The sequence below is a fragment of the Varanus komodoensis genome, unplaced genomic scaffold, assembly GCF_004798865.1.
Source record: "Varanus komodoensis strain SLA01 unplaced genomic scaffold, ASM479886v1 scaffold9, whole genome shotgun sequence".
In the NCBI taxonomy this organism is placed as follows: domain Eukaryota; kingdom Metazoa; phylum Chordata; class Lepidosauria; order Squamata; family Varanidae; genus Varanus; species Varanus komodoensis.
The window spans coordinates 9,358,466-9,383,870 of NW_025336598.1; the positions used below are offsets into that span (position 1 = coordinate 9,358,466).

General features: G+C 41.7%; 1 protein-coding gene across 3 annotated transcripts in view; it reads left to right on the forward strand.

Annotated features, from left to right (window-relative positions):
- The first annotated feature begins 447 nt into the window (after positions 1-447).
- Positions 448-25,405, forward strand: part of CPEB2 (cytoplasmic polyadenylation element binding protein 2) — a 78,239-nt gene continuing 53,281 nt past the window's right edge. Inside the window, exons 1-2 of one of the 3 annotated variants that reach the window (XM_044418353.1) lie at positions 448-2,672; positions 6,521-6,802. In XM_044418353.1, the coding sequence (XP_044274288.1) occupies positions 2,037-2,672; positions 6,521-6,802 (918 nt within the window). In that variant the 5' untranslated portion in view covers positions 448-2,036. The remainder of the gene's footprint in view (positions 2,673-6,520; positions 6,803-25,405) is intronic. The other 2 variants (XM_044418355.1, XM_044418354.1) reach the window with 2 other exon arrangements.

A 25,405-nucleotide genomic window follows, 5' to 3' on the forward strand; every position in this document is an offset into this window, starting at 1 on the left:
CTCGAGGAAGAAGACTATTTGGCAGCCGCCTTCCAAACATAGCGAGATAACACATCTTTAATTTTCCGTGGGCACCAGTATATTTCCCCCCCCCCCAATTAAAATTCAGAATCGCTATTTAAATATACAGTACTTTTGCTAAATAAGCTCAGTGTGAAGGGGAAATATGAAGTGGTATCGTCCACTTGTAATGCGGGAGACGAATCGGGAAGAGCCGACCTTCAAGGGGCGGGGATGGACGAGTCGGAGATCGAGGGGACCGCTTATGAATTATTAATAAGGAGACGTGGCCTTATGAAGTGTCGACTACGTTGACAGGCCTGGGAGGAGGGGTGGGATTGTGATGTGTGTCGGCAGTGACGACAGTTCCGGGGTTCTTATGTGTTCGTTGCAGCAGGCTCGGGCGCTGCTAATGGGGAAGGCAGAGCTCCAAACCAGGCTCCAAAATTAGAGAATATTGCACGAAGCAGAGATAGCGTGGAGTCTCCATTCTTTTTGCTCAGAAACTGAAAGAGAGAAGGAGAGAACTGTGATTTATAGGGCCAGGATAGTATAACATGGAAGCAGCGACGGAAGATTTTTGCGAGAGATTATTAATAACCAGATAGGGGGGGTATTTTTCTTACTGTATAGGGCTGACCTACAGGCAAATCTTTGTTATTAGGAAGCGATTTCTTTCTAGCAAATTAGGAGCTATTTTATTAGTACAGGATAATTTTGGTCCCAAAACGTATTTTACTAACATGAAAAAATTTATTCTTTAGAGTAGCCATCTATCACAAACAGCTGCGGAACTCTAAAAGAGAATACACTAATGAAAAGTTTTTTTAAAAAAATATTTGGCTAGCTGTTCTGAACAGTTTGTACTCTTTGAAGGTCGTCTTTTGTCATAGACAGGATTTGTGTGCGCGTGTGTAAAGGGGGGGGGGCTGTTAAAATCCTATTTTTTAAGCAAATTCATTGAGCGATATATCTTGTACCAGACCGGGTTTTTTTTATTGACAAGGAAAGTCAGTCTTTGCCCTCAGTGGGTACTTTAAGGTCCGATCCACTGCGGGAGGATTAGCTGTTTAGTGTGTGTGTCCGTCCTTTGTTTTTACTGGGACAATTAAATCTGAGCAGCACCGGTAGGAATCCTAATTTGGTGGAGGAGGTGTTGCCCTTTGTAGCTCTTTCCCTTCTCTTGTCATCGTTGCAGTTTTTCCTCATTCTTGCCCTTTTAGCCACTTTAACCGGTTCTTCTAGAAGCAGCAGCTTATCCAAGAGGTGGTGGTCGTTACTGCGGCTACCGCCTCCCGCCTCCTGTTTCTGCTCTGCCTTCCCCGCGTCATCAAAACATGAGCTACTTCTGGGGTTGACATTCGCAGGAGCCGCCGCTGCCGCCGGGAAAGGAGAGGCTCGAGCGGGCGGGTGGCTGGCAACTGCCCCCCCCCCCACTGCTTCAGGAGTGCGAAGGGGGATCATCCCAGCTGACTGTACGGCCCGTTCTCCGCTAGGAGAGGGTGACTGGAAGTTGGTACTCAAGCAACAGCGACGGCCTCTTCCAGCTAAGACAGAGGGAGACGGACTTTCCAGCAGCTGTTGCCCTGCCCAGAAGCAGCCACCTCCTGAATAACATAACCACCACCCTGAAGATTCTTCTCATCCTCACCACCGCCCTTCTCCCCACACCGAAGCAGAAGCCGCTCAGTCGCCCCGCTGGCAAGAGGCTCCGTCGTCTTCTCCGTCTCCTCCTCAAGCCGCCAGCCCGAGGGACTTCCAGCCGCCCTTGCTAAGGGAGAGGAGCCCCGACCGGTGTAACTTCGCTGTCTTGCTCGCTTTGGCGGCGGACCTCAATGTGGTGCCCGCTGCTGCCGCCGCCGCCGCCGTCACCACCTCTTCCACCACCGCCGCCGCCACCTCTTGCTGCTGCTGCTGCCGCCGCTGTCGCTGCTGCTAGGTGGTGAACCGGCGGCTTCTGTCCCCTCCTTTCCCACACCTGCGGGCTTTAAAGGCCACAGGGAGGAGAGGCTGCCTTTCCCTCCCCCCGCTTCCCTATGGAGTCTCCCCCCAATAACAGCCACTTGCTGGGCAGCGCTGGGAACCTCCTGCCCGGCGGGCTAGGCTCCGGCTTCAGCAGTCTGCAGAGCCCCGAGCTCCCCAGCCCTCATCACGGCGGGGGCGGCTCCTCTGCCTCGGCAGCGGCTTCTTCCCCTCCTCCGCCGCCGCTGCCCGGTTTCGGCACTCCGTGGTCGGTACAGACTTCATCGCCGCCGCCGCCTCAGCAGCAGCAGCAACCGCCGCCGGGGCAGCCGCAACAGCCGCCGCAGCCGCCGCCTCCAGTGACCAGCGCCGCCATGGCCCCTCCGCCCAGCCCGGAGTCGTCAGAGAGCAGCAGCAGCTTTTACGCCGCCGGCGGCGGGATCCCGTCGTCCATCAACCCGGCTTTCTTCCAGAGCTTCTCGCCAGTGTCGACTCACGCCGCCTCCGTCGGGCCTTTCGGCAGCCCCTTCTCGACCGCGCCGCCGCCGCCTCAGATCAATTTACCTCAGCAGCAGCAGCAACAGCAGCAGAATCGGCGATCTCCGGTGAGCCCTCAGCTACAGCACCACCACCAACACCAACACCAGGCGGCCGCGGCGGCCGCGGCGGCAGCCTTCCTCCAGCAGAGGAACTCCTACAACCACCACCAGGTTGGTACCGGCAGAAAAGGGAAACCGCCGGCCGGCCGGCCGGCCGGCCGGCCGGCCGGCGGGGCCCGTGGTGATTTGGGGAAGCCCCCGCACGTCCGAGGCGGGGTGGCGCTGGTCTGAATAGAAGACAGAGCCTGCGTACGTGTGTCTGTGTGTGTCATCGTCGTGGATTAGTTCTCGCTCCCCAGCCCAATAGTTCTCCCCGAAGCCGCTCATCAGCCCACCTGCAATGAAACCATTTAACATCAAATTTAAACGCATGCGAGAGGCTGCTTGTGAAGTTAAGGGGAGGGGTTCAGAGGAAGATCTGTGTCTCTAAGAGAAGGCAGACCTCCTTCAGCTTTTTTTTTTTTAATTGTGATATGATTTCTGCCCCAAATGTAAAAACCTCGTTCTCTCAATTCCTCCACCCATAAAAATATGGCTTTGGTGGTAAGCTATTTCCTTCCCTTGCACTAGCCCTATTAGTTTCAAGAAAAACAGCTTTTCCCCTTTCCCTTACGGATTTATCCTGTTTGGTGGTGGACGTTGCCAGTGCCCGTCTGCTGTAGCGCAGGACCAGGGATTTATTTTGGAGGAAGAGGAGAAGTGCCCTTTCTTACGAGCTGATTGCAGAGGAGTGGGACTGGAGGCTACAGGAAACTGAACTGAGGCATCAGTCCACTGAGGAGGAGTGGGGGAGGAGGGAGATTTACACAAACAATACAGTGTTTGCAATGTCAGAGCTGTGACACTTTACCCGCTGACTCATGGAACATTGTGGGGCTCCCAAGGTGCTCTTCTTTGGACAGCCCAGCTTTTTCTGAGAGATGAGGATAGATAAAATGTATGCTTTTCTCCACAGCATCAGGCCTTCTGATTCATAAGGGAGCCCTTGTGACTATGTACATGTTTTTTCCCCACAGATGCTCCCTAGTTGTAGTAGAAGGGAAACAAACAAATGTAAGAGGTGAGATCTAGGATCATTTCACAAGTGACAGTATTCCAACATTGAAGGCACATCAATGTTTTAAATATCTCCTTTATCAAAGATACACCATTTAACAACAAAGGAAAGGGCTCTCTCAGCAATTGTGCCTGGATATAGAACACACTCTCCCTGAAGAGTTTTTCTACACTGCACTTTTTCCAACACCAGACAAAAATATTCTTTTTTATGCAGGCATTTTAATTCATAGTAATTTTAACTGTTTGAGGATTTTTACCTGTGAAATTGTAGTATGGTGCACTTGGTCGTACCTGAAATCATAAATGAGATGGGGGGTGGTAAATACATGTTTTTTTTAAATAAACAAATAAGTATCCTGAATCCTGTGACTGTGAGTAGGAGATCTTGGAGTTGTTTGTTTGCATAGTGTCTGCCCACTGGTATACAATCACTGCTTCTTAGTACACATAAATATGTACCTGACCAAACCTGACCCAGCATTTGTCATATAAGGTAGTCTGCATTGGGTTTATGCTGCTTAATTCAAGAAACTATATTTGTTATTTGGTAATGACCTGAAAAGACATGGTGGACTTTTAATACCCACATATTTTATCACTTGCATTTATAGATCTTAGGAATGGGGTTTGAGAAGAAATTACTTGCATTTTGTTTGCTAGTAATCCTCTTCTGTCAATCCTATTGACTTACATATACTACCTTAAACTATCTGAACGTGATGATGTATTAACAGTGCAGTCCATTCTACTATACAAATTTACACTGAATTAATATACTAGCAGGTAAATGGTTATTGGATTGAAACCTAAAAGATTTGTGATAATCAAGGAATTACATGACTTGAAGTTGGTTTTTGTTAATTGATAGTCACTAGCTTGTTGTTTCAGTTATCTATGGATTTCTTTTGCTTTCCTTTTTATAGATTTATCTCACAGTTAATCTGATAGCATTATCAGCAATATCATAACTGCATAAGAAACTGAAGAGAAGCTTTGAATACAATTTCAAGCAAATGCCTACTTGACTGGTTTATTTTGACCTTATTTTTTAAAGCCATATATTACGAGAATTGAGTGAATTTACCATTAAAAGTAGTCTAAAATCTGATAGACCAATGGATATTGGGCTAAGCAGCTTAAATCCAAGTATCTTCTGATCTAGATTGTGAATAGATGTGGAAAGAAATTTCAGGTTACATTTTATTTTGCAACTTTGAGCTGTGTGCTAAGTAGCTTGCATAACCAGCCCAAGAAGCCAAGAAAAGTTGGTGTGGTATTTCAGGTTGCCCCAGTCTTCCCACATGTAGGACTTCCTGCTACTTTATGGGTGGGCTGAAATTCTTTTCTCCTATTGGCTGGAAGGGTGTGAAGTTTTTTTTTCTTTTTTATTGAGCCCTTTGAGATTATTTTGCTACATAGTGACATTAAGATAAGTGTACACTTTCCTGTATTCTTTCCTAACAGATTTGTTTTATTCTTCTTGCCCCACAGAACAGTCTACTTTAGTTTGCTTGGGTTCTAGTATTATGCCTATATGATTATCCCCTAATCTTCAACATTTTTCCTGAAGTCTTTATGCAAAAGGCTTCTTGCTATATTTGTCTTGTTTTACCTTGGAGCAGCTTGGCCAAGTAGCTTACTGCTGTCCCCATTTTACAGAATACCAAAAGAATTAGTGACTATGTATGAAGGTCGAAAATGGATTTAGGTCAGATGTCACCCACTATTCAGTTTTTCAGTTTTATTATGATTTCTCTGCAGAACCAACTGTATTATTATAAACAGAAAACAGCCATTACAGCCCCCTCCTCAGTATATGTTTAATGGGGAAACTAAAATAGATTGACAGTTTTTAACTTTATCATCCAATCTGTCTTTGAACATGTAGAAAGTTACAAAAACAATTTCCCAAAGTAAACAACATGTCTTGTGACATTTGTCCTTTACATTTATAAATACATGCATTATTATTGGTCAGCTTAAATGGGCAGTAAAGTTTACAGTCTTGTTAAAATTAGATTTTCGTTTACCATCACATTTTAGTTTCCATTAGGATGCACGCTTTACCAGCAGTTCCAGCATGAAGCGCTCAAGACTGACCAATTAATCATTTAAAACTCTCTAGAACTTTAGTGCCTGCTTTATCATCCCATCAGACTGGTTTCAATTTTAAACAAATTATTTATATCTCTACATCACCAAGATGCATCACACCTTTTTAATATTATACATTGAAATAATTGTAAAATTGTAGATTACTTGATTTGAAATAGGCTATTTGCTGTTCCTGAGAGCTGTTTGATTTATCTAAACATTAATAATATTATAGTAGCACATTGCTTCCTTTAAAATGTGAGCATTTTAAAAAACTCAGTGCTAACTGATTTAACTATGCTGACTGATCTAATGCACAGCTATAGGCACTCTCATATTGGTATATTGACAAGCCATTTTACTTCATATATTTTGAAGCCACAAAAGATATTATACATTTTTACTCTGTGCAACGTGTTCATTCTTTTCACCTTGTGAAAAATAACTCTTTAATCAACTTCTTATGTTTGTTCAATGTATATCTGATACATTATGAGCTAGTTGTCCTTGCTTCATAAGAATCCCAATTTCCATTTCCATATTATTCTCATATTACTACTGTGGATATACTAGATTTGATAAATCACTGTTTTATGTTTCTAGTGCTGAATCTCATTGTGATAATCTGGAAAATGTAAATTGAAGCATTTGTATTTCTACTGTTCTATGTTTGCTTGCTTGTGAATAAATCTCAGTGAATTTTGCTGAACTTATTTCTGATAAACCATACATAGGATCAGGCTATGCAATACCAATTTCATGGGAAATATTTTAAAATAATGGAATATTTTTCTCCCCAACCATAGCCTCTTCTGAAGCCGTCACCATGGAGCAATCATCAAAGTAGTGGATGGAGCACAGGAAATATGTCTTGGGGAAGTATGCATGGTAGAGACCATCGTAGAACTGGAAACATGGGCATTCCAGGAACTATGAACCAGATCTCTCCCTTAAAGAAGCCATTTTCTGGTAATGTCATAGCTCCCCCTAAATTTACTCGTTCTACTCCATCACTGACTCCAAAATCATGGATTGAAGATAATGTTTTCCGAACAGACAACAACAGTAACACACTCTTGCCCTTACAGGTAAGAACAGTATGTAACTGCAGCCTTTTAGTTGTTGTTTTACTTTAATGTTGTAGATAATATGTTTGGAAAAACCACTATTTTAAATACATATAATGGCTGAAAGTATATTCTCTGACTAAAATTGTTTCTACTTAACAGTTCATGTGTTACTAATTTTGGATAAATGTGCCTCTATAACCTAGCTCAGGAGATTAGCATAGTCTCAGCTGAGGAGTTACTAGTAGTTATTTTGTTCAGACTCTTACGCATGAGATCCCACGATTACCACAAGAACAATGCTTGTAGCTAGATATTAAGACTTGCTGTGAAGCTTTAATGGTTAGATGTGAGGTGGACCTATTATATCTAATCAGTATATCAACCTGGTTCATACATAATAATGGTAAATTGTGGGCTACTTAATGTGTAGATAACATTTTAAATATGCAGCCTCTAGTAGGTCCAACTCAAGTTTGCTCTGTGACATCTGAATGTGGACAGGATTCGTTAATCTTGGAATAAATAACTCACAGTTAACCTAACGACTAATTGTACATTAACTGTGGGTAGCTTAACCTATGATTAACCTATAGTATTGAATTCAGATGTCACATAGCAATCTTCAGTTGGCTCATTTGGAAGTTGCATATTCACAACTGCGGTGGTACATACTAGACATACACTGATTTTATGTTGTCATTACAAATGCAATTCTGCAAATGTTTACAACTGGAGTGCCAGTTTCTCACTCTCTTGTTGTACATAATATTTTTGCTATATTAGTTTTTCTTCAAAATGTACTCTCATTTTCTGCATCCATTTTCCCTACATTTCATACCACTGAAATAAGCATCGTTTGATACAAAAAAATATAGCTTGAGGTTGAGACAGCTGCTTGAATAATAGAGTGTTCCAAGGCTGGTCTTTGTTTCCATTGATAGGTTGCATGAAAGAACATAGAACTTATTTGCACTGGTAGATTTTGTGGCCAGTTCTAGAATAGGCATACAATAAGATGGTATCTAAAGCAATTTTAAATTATTGCATATAAGAAAAATGAAACACAGAAAAATTAATTGAGCAAACTGTCTGGAGTTTACTGAGAAAATAAAATGTCCTTGAGATCATAACTGATAAATCAACCATGTTATGTTGTAACAAAAGAGAATTTAATTGTAGATAACTTCAGATTTAAGATACAGGGAGTTAAATGTTTTATATGAGTTTGATCAGGCCTGTGATGAGCATAGTTTTGTGTTCCATATTAAAGCTGGAAACTTGCATTTCATACACTACACATAGTAATTCTACTGAAATGTGTAGTGGAATAAATAATCAGACATGACTGCGGAAAAATACACTAACAAAAGGAATGATAAAAAAGCCATAATCCTATATGCTGGGCCTGTTGTAAACCACACAATGCATTGTTTGTAGATGTGTTCAAATAAAGGAATGAATATTGTTGGGCCATCTTGCCTTGTGGAAATTTGAATAGCACAGAAACCTGAAGTTCATATCTGCTGACAATGCATATGCACTTTTAGAAAATTGGGCACCTTTTAAAGAATTCTAGTAATGGCTTTGATTCTGAAGGCAAAATGACTGATAGCCATTGATAGCCTTATCCTTAATGAATTTATCTAAGCTCATTTTAAAACTAAGAAGTTTTAAATGTTGTGTCCTGTCTTCATAGAGGAGTTGCTCCAGCCCCTTGATCATTCCAACTGCCATTTTCTGTGCCCTTTTCAAGTCTATAGATTGTATTGTATTGTATTGTATTTTTTGGAGGTGCAGTGACCACAACTATACAGAGTTCCAACTGTATAAAGCCTTATGATAGTAACAGTTTTTTACTTAGCAGCACTACACTATTTTTGGAATGACAAATTAAAAAATGATCTATAATTGCTTTAAATAAATAAAAATAGACTTTTATTTTTTATTACTGAAAAGATTTCTTCGTTACCTTTCAGAGCTGGAGCTCTTTCAATGTAGCTTTCAACTATAAAAACACATAGTAAAAATCCCTACAGTGATAAAATTTGAAGAATTCCTAAAAATAGCAAACTTCAGCAATAAAACATCTGACCTTGACAGTATTAAAATCTACAACAGAATTCCAGCTATAAGTATTAACAGTCCAATAAACATAATCACAGGAAGCCTGGGGAAAACAAGTAATTCTTCAGGACATTCCTGAAAGCTTCCCATCAGAAGCATTCTGTTCCAGTGGTGTGGTGACACCACACTGTGTTGGGCTGCTCTTATGTATTCGCTTACCTAACTGCCCCCAAAGGTTGGCAAATGAGAAGTGCAGGCAAACTGATATGGGTGAAGGCAGTCCTTCAGGTAAATTGGTCTCAAATCATCTAAGGCTTTAAAAGTGAAATCCAGCTTGTAAGATTAAGCTCAGAAATACGTTGCTAACCAATTTAATCAGCACTGTTTGGATAATATATTATCTGACCATTCCCACCAACAGTCAAAGGCCACATTCTGTACCAGCTGAAGGTTCTAGACAGTGTTCAAAAGCAACTTTACATACAGCAAATTATTTTAGGGCAGCCTGGATTTCATCAGTGCATGTATAATCAAGAAGGCCTGTCTTCTCCAGAAAGGGCTACTGCTAGCATACCCTAGTATTCAAATTTTCTGGTCTTTTTTATTTTCTAGCTATGGTGAGAACATATCTGGATAGTATGTGTTGGAATCTGTGTGGTGTATCCAGCAATCAGTAACTGGGCATCTACTCAGGCAATCCAGTATCCCATATATATATCTCTTCCTGCAGTATTACATGTATCATGCATTTCCCTCTCCATCAACCTTTCACTTTGCAAAGTATTCTCAAATCTTACCATTTATGAATTTGCAGTAGCTTTCCTCTTTACTGTGGGGAATCCAGATATCTCTCTTGAGGAAGAGAGGAAATTGAATTTCCTCTGAACTCAAACCATAATTCTTTGCCATTGGAAAATATGGAGTTACTTTCTTTTAATAAATTACTTAGTGGTATGTGGAGTAGGGGTTGACAGATGTCTTTTTCTATGACATCACTGTCAAGAATTATTAATGTCCCCTCATTTTTGCACCTTTTGATACTGTTTTTGAAAGTTTGTTTTTAAATTATTTAGAGGCAAGGGCTCCAGTGTTATAATTGTAGAGCAAGGAATTGCTTATATGGTCATTTTTAAAAAGAAAGAAAATGCAAATTGCTACTCAATTACTTGTTTCCCTTTCATTGCCTTTTTCCAAAGTTTAAAGTTCTAATTTTCCCTGCCTTGTTCAGCATGGAAACCAAAGTTTTATAAGGGGAAATGAAGAAGGGTTAAAGGCATTCTCATTTAATAAACAGAGGATTGGGGTGTTAGTGCAAATGTTTGACTGGTTCTCTCAGTAAAATGCTACTCAGGAAAGAGCTACAGGCAGCTTTGAGGGAGGGCCCTTTGAACTGGAAAAGAGGGATGCATGGTAAGGCAGGAGTGTTTAACCATTCCTCCCATTTTTGCTGCACTTTTTGCAAAATGCCCCCTCCCCTGGGTTCCAAAAATGTGTACCCTTGCAAATATATGTCTGAAATCAAATAGAAAAAATGACTACAGAAATTATAGTACATAAACATGGTGTTAAATACCTCTTCCTCCCTGCCATTCCTATGCTCCAGATGTTCCCCTCTGTATCCTCAATAAAGGTGGCTGTTGCAGTGTTGTGGCATGTAGCATGTAGTTCCATACGTGAGGTTAATGAAAGTGGTAATGAATTTAAGGTGAAGAAGGTATAAACTTGTAAGATTCCTTGCCCCCAATTCTTACAACAGTCTTCCACAATTTAGTGTATTCCTGATGTTTTGGACTATAATTTCTAGCATTCCAGACCACTGGCTATACATATTTGAACCTATGAAAGTTGAACTCAACAACATCTGGTGGGCACCAAGTTTGGAAAGATTTTCTTACAAACTTCATAGAAATATACATTGAATATGTTTACGGTTCATGCCAAAGATCACCTCTGTTCCTAATTTCAAACGTTTACAAAATTAATCTTCCTTGATTAATGTACTTTAAATATGTGCTGTATTGATGAATTTGATTCCTCTAAATTAGAACAAGAGAGTATTGTGTTCTATAGCAGGGAGATAGTATGCTGATTTGTAAGGAGCAAGAGGAAACATGTTTTGAGCAATCCTTCATTTGTGTGAGTTTTTCCAAATCCAATTAAAAGGGTTTTCCAATGTTACAGCTGGGAAGAGTAGCAGCTGTTGCAGCTGAGGCAGCACCTTCACATCTTAGTTGTACATCTGAACATGGCTTGTGTCATATTCCTCAATGCATCCCAGGTTTTAGCTGCTGTAATTGAGATGGAGTCACATGAATGCCTATACACTGATATCTTCCTGTTAATTCTCTGTCTGATGACTCCATGACATGAGTTTCTGACATGCTGCTGTGTTCTCAGTTGCAACTATTACTAGCAATAGTGCAATTGAAAGATGCCTACCTGCCTCCCCATTTTGATGCGAAGTCTGATCCTGAGGTAAAATGAGACTGTGATGCAAAGTCTGATCCTGAGGTAAAATGAGACTGTGATGCAAAGTCTGAGCTTTAGCTTTATAGTAAAGTTTATACAGATATGCATACACTGATTTTTGGACTGACATAGAAGCTTCCAAGCTGAATTGCTTCTGGAACAACAGGTTCTTCCTGTTTCTAGGAGAAGCAGCTATGCAATTTGCTGGTTGGTTGGCTTTTATGACAGTCACAAAAGCACTACCTCATGTAGAATTTTAAAAAGCAAGCAGATTACATTTTTACTTTATGTCTAGTGTCCATTTAAATAAATGAGCAGACTACATGCCTAGGGTGGAGAAGGGAGGCAAAAGCTCCTGGACAGAAGGGAAATCAATATTTGAGTTGGAGTTAGCAGCATTTGTTAGGGAGCAAAGGCAGGGAAAAGCAAAGCTAGACCCACAGAAAAGCAAAGCTAGAAGAAAAACCTCTAACTGCTTCTAGAAGGAGAGGTACATATATATACAGCCTCATATATGCAGATACAGTATTTTGTGCATTACCATCCTTTCATATGTGGTCTTATAGAATCTAACAGGAAACATCATTTGCAGAAAACTTACAGCACAAATACTGCCACATTTTAAACAGACTGAGCTGTGTTACTTCTCAGTGGGATTTTATAGTCTAATCTGGAGTATTTGTAATTTGTGTTGTACCAGCAGGACAGTTTGGGGATTCTGCTGATGCACTGCCCATCCTGTGGGCTGTCAGTGAGCTGACGGAGGTGGTATCGGATGTGATGTTGGAATCCTCCAGGCTGTGGGTTCTGGGGAACTTCAACATTCACAGTGAAGGCATCCTATTCAGAGCAGCTCAGCATTTCATGGCCACCATGACAATTATGAGACTGTCTCAGCTTGTCATTGGCCTGACACACATGGCATTCTCTAGACTTGGTCTTCCCAGCTGGATATGAGGATGGTGCTCTGAGTGTCAGGGACTTCAACTCAGTCCCTTTGCCATGGTCAAGTCATTGCTTGCTGAGATTTAGACTAATGACAGCTTTTTCCCTCTGTAAGGGTGGGGGAACTTATTAAGATGGTCCCACCCCCAGAGGCTAATGGATCCAGATGGTTCCCAGTGGTCTTTGGGGGATTTTCTGACTGACATGTCTGGCAATTCTGTTGAATACCTGGTCACACTATGGAATGCAGAAATGATCTGGGCAGTTGACATCTCTCCTAAGCGCCCTCTCTGTTGTAGAACTCATGCAGCTCCATGCTACATCCCAGAGCTGAGAACAATGCAACAACTTAGGAGACAGTCTGAGTGCAGATGGAGGAAAACTCCCAGTGAATGCAAAAGAAACCTGGTATGTGCTTACACTTGAGTATATTTTGAGGCAGTGAGGGCACCAATGGCTTACTGTCTCTATTGACTCTTCTTCCTGCCACCCAGCATAGCTTTTCAAGGTTGTCTGGGGCTTACTACATTCTGGCCCCAGGAACACCTTGGAACCATCTCAGGCACACTGAAATTTACTTGCTGGACACCTCCTGGGAAAAAATATATCTTTCATCTACTGGGACTTGGCCTCCAGAGTTATAGCAGTTGAATCTGTGGAGATATCCAGAGCACTGCCTGGTTTGGTTTTACTGAATGAGTTTCAGTTATACAGCAGCTCAGGGATGTGGACAAGGTGCTGGGACAGGATTATGCAACCACTTCTTTACTGGATTATTGCCCTCATGGCTTATAAAAGCCAGCAAGGAAGGAATAACTGGTTGGGCCTGGGAGGTTTTTAATACCTCTTTGCAAGAGGGAGTGGTGAGACCACTTCTGAAGAAGCTCTCTCTCAGCCTGGAAGATCTGGACAACTGCAGGCCAGTAGCTAATATTCCTTTTCTGGGCAGGATTCTTGAGAGGGTGGTTGTCAATCAACTCCAGCCGATCTTGAATGAAACTGGTTACCTGGATCAAATTCAGTTGGGGTTCAGATCTGTATGGGATTGCCCTGTATGACCTAAACTGGGAAACTGGTAGAGGGAGTACAGCCCTGTTGATACTGCTGGACCTCTCAGCAACCTTTGATACTATTGACCATGGTATCCTTCTGGGGCACCTGTCTGAGTTGGCATGGGGGCACTGATTGCAATGGTTCTGCTCCTATTTGGATGGGCCATCTCCAGAAGGTAGTGTTTGGGGAATATTGTTCAGCTCCGTGGATTCTCCAGCATGGAGTTCCTTAGGAGTCTGTCCCCCATGCTATTCAACATCTGCACGAAACTGCTGTGCGGGGTCACCCAGAATTTTGGAGTGTGTTGCCATCAATATGCTGATGACACACAGCTCTATTTCTCTTTTTTATCATCTGCATGTGAGGCTATGGATGTGCTAAAAAAGTGTCAGGCTACAACAATGGAATAGATGAAGGCAACAAACTGATACCCAATTCAGATAAGACTGAGTTGCTAATGCTGGATGGTTCCTTTGACTGGATGGAGGGAGTTTAACCTGTTCTAGATGGGGTTGCACTCCCCCTGAAAGAGCAAGTGTGTAGCTTGGGGGTTCTCCTTTATCCATCTTTGTCACTTGAAGTTCAGGTGGCATTGGTGGTTCAGAGTGCCTTTTACCAGCTTCAGCTAATGGCCCAGCTGCACCCATCTGGAAGATTACACACTGGTAATCTCTAAATTAGATTACTGCAATCACATGGGGCTGCCCTTGAAGATGGATCAGAAAATGCAGAACTGCAGAATGCAGCCAGATTAATAACCAGGGCCCACAGGTCCAAACATATAAGACCGGTCTGCCTGTATTGACAGCCTGTTTGGAGATATGAAGGGAACATTTCATGCAAAGATGGGCATGATAAAGGACCAAAATGGCAGCAACCTAACAGAGGCAGAAGAGATTAAGAAGAGTGGGAAGATTACACAGAAGAACTATACAAGAAAGAGCTTAATGTCCCTGATAACCATGATGGGGTGGTCACTGACCTTGAGCCAGACATCCTGGAATGTGAAGTCAAATGGGCCTTAGGAAGTCTGCAGAGCACATCATGAGAAAGGTGGACCTAGATGAATCACCAGTTGGAATTAAGATTGCTGGGAGAAATATCAACAGCCTCAGATATGCAGATGATACCACTCTAATGGCAGAAAGTGAAGAGGAACTAAAGAGCCTCTTGATGTGGGTGAAGGAGGAAAGCACAAAAGTTGGCTTGAAACTCAACATTAAGAAAACTAAGCTTATGGCATCCGGTCCTATCACTTCCTGGCAAATCGATGGGGAAGAAATGGAGGTAGTGACAGATTTTATTTTTCTGGGCTCCAAGATCACTGCAAATGGGGACTGCAGCCAAGAAATTAAAAGACTCTTGCTCCTTGGGAGGAAAGCTATGACAAATCTAGACAGCATACTAAAAAGCAGAGACATCACCGTGCCAATAAAAGTGCGTATAGTCAAGGCTATGGTTTTCCCTATGTAAGGCTGTGAAAGTTGGACCATAAGGAAGGCTGAGCACCAAAGAATTGAAGCCTTTGAATTGTGGTGCTGGAGAAGATTCCTGCGAGTCCCATGGACTGCAAGGCAATCAAACCGGTCAGTCCTAGAGGAGATCAACCCTGACTGCTCTTTAGAAGGCCAGATACTGAAGATGAAACTCAAATACTCTGGCCACCTAATGAAAAGGAAGGACTCACTGGAGAAGAACCTAATGCTGAGAACAATTGATGGGAAAAGAAGAAGGGGACGGCAGAGAATGAGGTGGCTAATTGGAGTCACTGAAGCAGTCAGTATGAGCTTAAGTGGACTCCGGGGGATGGTGGAGGACAGGAAGGCCTGGAGGAATGTTGTTCATGTGGTCGCAATGGGTCGGACACGACTTCGCAACTAACAACAACAACAAATGCTTCTGGTCCCGATTCAAGGTGCTGGTTTTAACCTATAAAGCCTTATACAGTTTAGGACTACATTACCTATTATTGTACCTCTCCCAACTGCAATCTGCTGAGACTATACTCAACCTAATGGGGCCTTCCTCTGAGTGCCTCACAGGAAGTGTGGAGGATGACTACAAGGGGGAGGGCTTTCTTAGTGGTGCCTCCCCCCCGGTCTATGGAATAATCTCCCTACTGCAGCCTGGCTGGTGCTGAATCTATCATCTTTTATGCACCAGATTAAGATGCTTAAAGAAAGTCTCTTTCCTGAGGCCTTTAAAGACTTACCCAGGGGCTTGAGGGGGATCATCGGAATCACACTTTTTTGTTATTCCTTGTTATTGCCTGTTTTTAACATCTGTACTAAGCAGTTTAATTTTTCTGATTTTTTTTGATGTTGCATTTTTATCATCTATTTTTATGGAATTTGTAAACCACCCAGAAAGCTTCTGTTATGAGGCAGTAGAGAAATAAAATTATTAGAGTCCACTCAAAGTGGCATAGGCAAATAAATTAGGGTATACTATGCTAGATTAATTGCCAGTTTGTAATGCAAAATATTAGAAGTTTAGTGATCTCAACCATGCTCAACCATAGCTTGAAAAAAAAATTAGAAGAAATTCAGCTGTAACACAGCTCAGACTCTTAAAGATCAAAGTATAAAAACATGGTTAGTAAAAGCCAGCCCAGAACACATACATTTTTTAGGAGGCTTTTGAAGTCCTGCCCTGCAGGGGCCATTCATAATTCCAAAGAGAAGGAGTCCCATAGATGTGTTTTGAGTTGTTAGTTGTTAGTACATTTTTAGATCTTTCTCAATAGCCTTTGCAGCAAACCTAGCATGCAACAAAATCTACTAGATGCCACTATGCCATCATTAAGATATTGGACCCCCCCATTACTTTTATGCAAACATTTTCATACGCTCATAGATCATGATGCAGCACAGTGAACCAATGAAAAGAGTGAATACACAGGTATTGGTTCGGCATAGTCAAATAGTAGTGCAGCATATCATGTTTGTTCAGCTCAGCAGTTCTGAGGGTGCCAGCAGCTAAACAAATGCTGAGCATGGGTCTTGTTACAAGTGTTCATTATTTCCATCCAGTCTTCAGTATACTTTTAAGAAGCTTAATAACAACCGCAGGAATAGTACCATCCATCACCATAGTCCTCTAACCTTCCATGTAGTAAAAAATCTTGATGTGATTTATCATTCAGTTATGTTAAATGTGTAAATGTAACATTATTAATAGACCAAACTGCATGATAGACCCAAGGGTCTGCAACCTCACCAAGCAATTTCTGATGGTTAGGACCCCGAGGGTAGTGAATGGGCTTCCATGGGAGGTGGTTGAAGCCCCAATGATGAGGGTGTTTAAGGATAGGCTGGACATGGTAGGCATGTCATGAGTGGAGCTGGCTGGAGCTGGGGGTCAGACTAGATGGTCCAGGAGGCCTCTTCTGATTCACTCTGTTCCTATCTATATTATTAGATCTATATTAGGGATCTGTGAAGAATCCATCTGGGAGTGGGAATCATTCAGAATGCCTGAAATCAGCCCAGAATTCATGTTCCTGATGAGCATACCCAACATTCATGGGGAGCTCTCCAGAATCAAGCCCCATACACTGTACATGCAGCATCCCTTCTCAGAGACATGAACAGCTGCTGTGTGAGCAGCTGCAACTGGTACTGAGGAAAGGTCTACTTGTGAGAGGTTTGCCAGGAATGCAGCCCCTCATAGCAGCAACACCTGCACCAGGAATGACTGCTGTGTAAGTGGCTGCAACTGGCACTGAAGAAAGTTGACTTGCAAGGGGCTTGCCAGGAAAGCAGCCTGTCCATGACTGCTGCTCAAGTAGCATTCCCCTTCCACACTAGCTGCAGCAGTTGTCACAGATGTTTGCTGCTTGCACAACTGGGGCTCTGTGAGTTTTTCAGACTTCAACTCAGCTTGGCTTGCTTTGAAAGACTAGGCTGTCTTTCAAAGCAAGGGGAAACCCACAAAAGCTTGGAGGGACAGATTCTGATAGGGTTTGTCCCAACCCTTCTTGTCATGATAGGTAAACCCACCTATACTGTTGTACTTGCAAGATTTCTCCTATCTCCTTTTTGAAAGTAATTTGAAAGTAGGTATTGTTCAATATGCAGAATTGCTCTGAACCTGTTCATGCTTAATTGGTGCCATTTGGCCTTGCTGTTTCTGGGTTACCACTGCTTTGTACAATTTCTTAGTATGACAAAAACATAAGCTCTCCTGGATCAGACAGTCTAATCCAGTGTCATGTTTCCACCAACAGCCATCTAGATCTCTCTGCAAAACCTAGAGGCAAAGCATTCCTGCTCTGTTGCCTACTTCCCACCCAAAACTTGTCTTTTTGCATCATCCTGCATCCAAATCTAGAAAGTCAATTTAGTGGGCACATGTAATAGCTGTCAATAAACATATCCTTCATTATTTTTTCTTTTGAAACCATCTAAGCCTATTGCCACTAAAATATTTTGTGGCAGAGAAATCTATATGCATTCTGTGAATTACTTTTTTATTCTGAATCAAACTTCCAATCAATTTCACTGAGTGAAAATGAGTACTAAAGCATTCTCTCTCTATCCTAAATCTTCACATCATGTCTAATGTTATAAATGTTTATCCTGAAATTTCAGGATACACCCCCCCAAATTGCATACCCCCCCATCAGTGTCAGCACTAATTACTTTTCAATCCTCTAGTACCAAGATCAATCTTAGTGACAAGTTAAATATTTTTGTTTGGAAGAGAGCAGTTTCACATTTGATTTTGTTAAAGAGCTCAGCAGAATCTCTGAGTATATGAATTTAATCTAGATTAAACAGATGTAATATTCAATTTTAAATACAAGCTTGAAAAAGGTCACTTTCTGGGAAAATTATGTATTTTTAAAACTGGAATGTAGCAGTTCAATTGAAATAAGTATGAAACATTAATTGAAAAAAATGAAGAAGGTCTGATTATCTGGTACAGCATTTTCAATGTCTCATTATTTAGGTAGAGTGTTTCAGACTATGAAACCATGCTGTAGGAAAAGAAATGTTTCTTCATTGTCACCACACAATCTGTCCTATTCCTCCTCAGTTATTATATTTTTCTGGGCTAAATAACTCCAAGCCTTTCATTGCAGGAAAAATTCTCTAATGTCTTTATCATTGTGATTGCCCTGTTTTATACCTTTTCTAATACTTTAATTCAGTTTTTGAGATGGGAAGACTAACATTCCAAATATGAATAGCAGTTTTGTAAAATTATGCCATCCATTTTCTTTTCAACAATGAAATTTTGTTTCCAGCACAAAGCCCCAACTCTGAAGTCTTGTGACCTTGGAGCTGAAAGTTTGAACACAGAGCTCCCGCCCCAGTCCCACTCACAGCATCATGGAAAGAATTGTGCCATTTGTCTCTTTGGGGTCAGAGACTGGCCTTGGCGAGGAGAAAAACGGGTGTGCTAGTGTGCAGGCATGGGAGGAGACTGGAACCTACAGCTTATAACAGATCCAAACAGGGTCCTAACCTTCTTCCTTCCCCCTCCTTGATGCTTCATCTAGATGGACAAAACTAGCCATCTAGATAAAATGTGGGGCATGAAATTTGTGGTTAAAAAGATTGGCACCACCATACCTCACTGTATACACTGGATGCACAGACGTGTCTCAGTTGGGAGACTTATATACATGACTAAGCTATCCCTGTCCAAGAGAGGTTGTACATGACATTCCAGTTAATGCTGGTAAAAGGCACTCTGAGTTGTCATGGCCACTTGGGCCCCTAGCAATGCCGATAGATCTTGGAACAGCCAGACTACAAACCTAATATTTTAAGTGGAATGCAACCCCCATCCAGAGCAGGCAGTAAGCTCAATTTCAGTAACTTCTCCTCCATGGGGCTTCTGCCTTGCCAGATTTCAGCTTTAGTTTACTGACTCTCACTAGCCTATCACTGATCCAGGACTTGTACAGCTTCACCTGGTTCAGTTTCCACAGGAAAACAGAGTTGTGCATCATCAACATATTGATTCCATTTTGGAACAAAATGTACCTTATGACCGATCCTGTACCTTCATATACACACTGAACAACACTGGGGACAAGATGGGACCCTACAGAACCCATTATTTCAATTGTTAGGGGCCAAGGAATAGCCAGCCTGTGTTATTTTCTGAAACTGAGCCCACAGGTAAGACCTGTGCTTAACTTCACTGCCCCTTCAATGCCCATTCCACAGCGTGGGCCCAGGAAGATACTCTGGTTGATGGGATCAAAAGCCAGTGAGAGATTGAGCAGAATTAACAGTGTTGCACTCCCTTGTCCTTCACTTGCTACAGATTATTCATTACGATAACCAAGGATGGTTTGGCTTTGTAGTCAGGTTGAAAGCCAAATTGGAATGGGTCTAGATTATCATTATACCCCAAGAGTGCCTGAAGTTGTTCCACCAAGACGCTCTCAAGTTGTGAATTTGATCCAGCAGTCCACCTGCTAGGGTCTATGAACTGGAAAACTTACTTGGTTATTTCTTACAACACTTTGACAACTACAGCGCCAAACAACAAAGTATTCTTCCTGAATGACTTCTGGTTGTTGTTGTTTTTTCCTGAATCTTATTTTTTTTATCCAAGAAATACATATTACCATTCATTTTATATTGTTCTGACCTTCCTTGCTTTGTTTGGAACCACAGTTCTAACCAGAGACTTGAAAAACAGCATGTGCAATTCCAGAAAGAATTATATATTAGTGTGTCCTACAAAATTAAAATAGGCATGTGGTACATGAAAGATAGAGTTATCATCGGAAGAGCCTTTTGTGCTTGAGAGCTAGGGGTTCTGGTCCATTAAGCTTATATTGATAGTTTGCAGTGTCACAGCACAGTCTTGTATGTGTTGCAATAACTCACTAACTCTTAACATTAAACTTTCCTAATAAACTTGAAGTAATATAGTGGTGAAAAAGGTAATTAGAATTATGCTAGATAATTCTAAGACTGCATTCAAACTCTTTTCTTTGATGCTATATCAGTGACTTTTCAAGAAACAGTATATACTATACCCAAGAAATAATGTGTTCATGCTAATTCATCATTTAAAGAGGTTTTAAACTTTGTCAGCTGGTTGTTAAGTGCATTTTAAAAATAATTTTGGTATGGTACCATATATTAAACTTATGCGTCCCTGTTTGTCATCCTAAATTACTCACTGGAGAGTAAATAATTTAACTAAATTGGACTTGCTTCTGAGCAATACACTTACGATTGCTCTGCATGTATGTAACTGGATTACCTACAAATATGTCAAGCACCTATGCCATATTTGAAGGCTAGGAAATGCTGGGATTTATAGAAGATTTTCTGTCAGAACATGTATAGGATTACATCATTAGAGCACAGTCCCTTTGAACTATGGATATCCTATGCAAGGTAGGAGGAGCACAGAGATAAAGGTCACCTCTGCACTCCTTTTGCCTGTGAAACAGCTGGACAACTGATTTTGCCTGTTTAACTATAGCGCTTCAGTGTGGGAGGAAAGGTAATACCTGGTAACACACTTATCCTCTAGTCTCCACCTCCTGGAATGCCTGTTAAACCCTTTCCCCAGTATTTCATTTGCAGCCACACAGAATCAGTCAGCATAGTCCTTTTCTGTGCATGCTACAGGGAGGGTTCCATGTGTGGAGTGGTAGCACAGACATCAGAGCAATTTTCTGACATCAGACCTGGGACTCTAAAAAGTCCTGTGGCTTCTAAACACTGTCTAAGGCAGGGATATCCATCTTTTGTACCTTGAGGGCTACATGAGAACTTTGACACAAAACCCAGGGACCTCCTTCTCCAGCTTCTACTACCATCACAGCTCAAGCATAATGACCACTCCAGGGTGGCTCATCCCTTTCTTCCCTGTTTCTCCTGCCCAGAAACCCTCCCATTTGACCTCCCTGACCCCCCCTTCCTTCTTTCTTGGAATTGGCAAGCTGAGCCTCTTACACTTGAGCCAACAAACTCTCCCCAATATTCTCCACCCACTCCTGCCAATGAACACAAAGGCACTCAGCTTCTGAGCCTCAGAAAGAAAGCAGTCTGGGCTGGCAGCCTTGAGAGAACTCACCACAATCATACCTGTGCTATTGTTTGGATCTGGAATGTGGGGGGTGGGGGGGGGATGGGGGGGGCTCCAAGCAGCATGAGGGACCTCCATGGGTCTGAAGTTAATGCTTCTTAACTCCTGAACTGTTCTCACTCTTGAAGAACATGAGCATAAACTCCTAAAACAGAATAGTACTATTCATCTGAAGAAACAGGGAAAAGGCTAGAATATTACAGAGGTAGATCCCTTCAGTTTTCCTTCACTGGGTTCTACTGCTCTACTATTGAAATTATACCTTTTTGCACTGGAGTGCAGGAGTAGAAGAACCAGGAAGTACTCTGGGATAACCCAATTTGACATCACCAAAAATATTCTTTCTTTGGAGGAAAAACAATGTTATGTGTAATCATTGTATAAATGTCTGCAAACAGTACAGAAGTATATCACCAAGGAAGTATATCACCAAGGAATCCCCACATAAGCTTGCTTTTGTTCATATGAATATTCAAAACCATTATGCTTCTGTGAATTCTTAGTGTATTTGGACACTGATTAATTTTCAATGATAAGTGTGTTTTCTCAGAAGTGAATCCTAGTTTTCAGCAGGATTTGTTCCTTAGTGATTTCTAGATTGATGCCTTTAGTATCTACTTTTGAAAAGGTAATTGGCTGTATCTTTTTCTGCATACAGTGGTACCTTGGCTCACAAACTTAATCCATTCCACGACTCTGGTCGTGACCCAAATTGGTCACGAGCCAAGTCAAATTTCCCCATAAGGTTCAATGTAAATAAGGTTAATCTGTTCTGTAACTATTTTTTTTTTTTAATCAGAAAAATTTGAATCAAAGTGACAACAACAAAGATCACCCGAGCACGAATGTGGCCATCTTCCCCACCCCACCCAGCATGATTGCGGTTGCGCTCATGCAGGAAAGACGAGCGTGAGCAAGGGTGTGCTCGTGCAGGAAAGACAGGTGTGATCTTGGCCATCTCCCGACCCCATCCCGAGCACAACCGTGATCGTGCCTGTCTTCCCTGCATGAGCGTGACCACAATCATGGCCATCTTCCCACTTGGAGGGTGGGTGGGTGGGGAGATGGCCGCGATCACGGTCACCACCCAATGCGGAGTTCACAACCTGAGTCAAAATTTTTATGAAATTTTTGTTCGCAACCCAATTTGGTTGTGAACTGAGGCGTTCGTGAGCCGAGGTACCACTGTATTTTGGCCTTCAACTTCTTCAGTATTCTGGATATTCAAGTGAAACTCTTGTATGATCATTTCAATTTCTGTACCACCCAATAGCTAAAGCTCTCTGGGTGGTTTACATCAACACAGAAACTATATTATAAAATATGAATAGCATTAAGAATATCATAAAAAGGTTACTATACACAAATTTAAAACCAAATTTAAAACACACATCAACATTACAATAGGTTCAACAAAAATCTTGAGACCTGTTTAAGCAGTTAACAAAGCCCCAATAAACTAATTAACTGCCTTGAAATAGAAGACAATCTTAACTTGCCACTGGAAAGATACTGGGGTTGGTGCCAAGCAGGCCTCAGTAGGGAGCTCATTCCATAACTTTGCAAGATGTTAGAGGAACAGAGGCAAAAGCAAGCCTGAATACTTGCTGAGATCAGTACCAGTAAAACAAAGCAAGGTCAACAATGCTGCAGTGCATGGGAGGTGGAAAGGCAAAGCCAGGAACAGAGTCAGATACCAGCAAGTCATGGCAGGTCTACAAGCAAAGACAGAGTGAGGAACAGGCAAGGGTCTGAAACCAACAAGCTGTGGCAGAAGCAGAGGCAAAGGCAAGAGCTGTTTGTAGAGCTGCCTCATTCCGTATTTTATGACCAGCTCAGGGTTAGGCTGTGATGTAAAACTAAAATTTGCATACAAGTTCTGAGAAGTCCCTTTGACTGAAAAAAGACAAGTGTATATTAACTCATGTGTTTGATGTAGCATCACATTGGAGCAATTATGGGGAACAGCAGATAATACCATAAAAGTTGAAAGTTTAGACAGTGTTTAAAAAAGCAAGAGTGATGAAATATTTCCTTTATTGCTATACTCTGCAGAATGGTTTACACTCAATCTCTGACTGGAAAATCACTGCTAACGACTCTGAGCCCTCATGACAAGTGGAATTTTAAGTCAAGTTTGGTTATTTGAAGCCTTGTCAGATCTCTTCCCCCCCCCCACCCCCTTTGAATCTATGTAATAACATTTTACGTGAATGGGCTGGCATTGGAATGGATCCTGAAATAATCTTGCCTAGGTTGAATATGTGTCAGCTTTATGTGTATCTAGTTTTTGTTTAGACATTTGTTGAACCATGAAGGAAAAACTATATCTTTATGCACCTTTGATTCATTTCCATATTAAAAATCTTAGAATCCAAGAAAGTTTTGCTGTTGTGTTCAAGAGTGTAAATTAGAAACCAATTCTCTATAATCCAACCTCAAGTGTTGGATTATAGTTTATATACCATTACATTTTCTGAAAGTGATCCCCATGTTCATTTTCCACTTTTGCCATTTTGAAGATATTCCTATTTTGTTATTCGCTCTTATTTTGGAAATGTCAACTTGAATACTGATACTGTATTTTTCCATCTACAAGATACCCCCATGTATAGGACGCCCCCCACTTTTCCTACCCATCTCCAGCCAGCAAGCTGCTGCCGTGTGCGTGCACCACTTCGTCGCCCAAACATGGCGCCCTCCCCCCCGTGCCACCACACTGCACCCCCACACTGCCACCCCGCCCGTGTCTGCCACCCCCCCACGCATGCCAGTCTCCTTCCCCCCCCCGAGCGCACCCACGGCCCCCCATGTATAAGACGCACCTCCATTTTTAAGTAAATATTTTTAAGAAAAAGTAGCATCTTGTATACGGAAAAATACAGTAATTGATTTTTAGCTTAATCATTTATTATAAACCTTTATAGCCTGCCTTTCACTCAGATGCTCCACAATTATTGAAATACACAGTAATTAACTTCTGTCTTGATGGAATAACTATGAACTACTGAAGGAATGTTAATATTTAATATAATGTTAAATACTTTCTCTTGCTTTTTAAAATCTTTCCCCTGCTTCTTATACGGTCTCTGGTGTCTCGAAAACACAAGTAAAATACACAGACACACATGTACACACACACATGTACACAAAGATGTACTTTCAGACATCATTGGATATTGCTGTCCACTAGGAATTGGGCCTTCTCCTCATGCAGACCAGATGTAACATGACTCCTGGCTAGTATTTTTATATTGGGGCACCTCTGAAGGACAGTGAATGGAGATGATATGAACTGCTTCCCAGTTCTCTGTTCCTGAACCCATCCAGATTAGAGGGGCTTCTTAATGGTCCACAATGGGATTAATATATACTTTGGATTAAAAAAGCTGGAATTAGTTATTGAATATTGCTGCTACTGCACTTCATACATTGCTTTGGATGTTTGTAAGCCTCCATGTTCATAGGCTTACATCCATCAAGGAAAGAGAGCATTGTAAGTCAAACTGATTTCAGTGACACTTTTCTAAGTGAGTAATAACATTTTATTTATGACAATGTCTTGAGAAATATCCATGATTCACACACAGAGAGATTTATACACAGAGAGACACACAGGTCATCTAGCAGTGACAACTGTTAACCTTACATATGTTATGCCTGCATTAAGTGCAGTGGTACTTCGGCTTACGAACACCTCAGTTCACCAAATCGGGTTGCAAACAGAAATTTCAGAAAAAAAATTGCCTCAGCTCACGAACTCTGCATCGGGTTGCGCTTGTGCAGGGAAGACGGGTGTGATCGCAGTCGTGCGGGGGAGGGGAGATGACCGTGATCTTGGTTGTTCTTTGTTACTTTGTTGTTCTTTGTCACTTTGTTTCAAATTTTTGTGATTAAAATAATGGTTACAGAATGGATTAACCTTATTTACATTGAACCTTATGAGGAAATTTGACTTGGCTCACGACCAATTTGGGTCGCGACCAGTCATGGAACGGATTAGGTTTGTGAGTTAGGGTA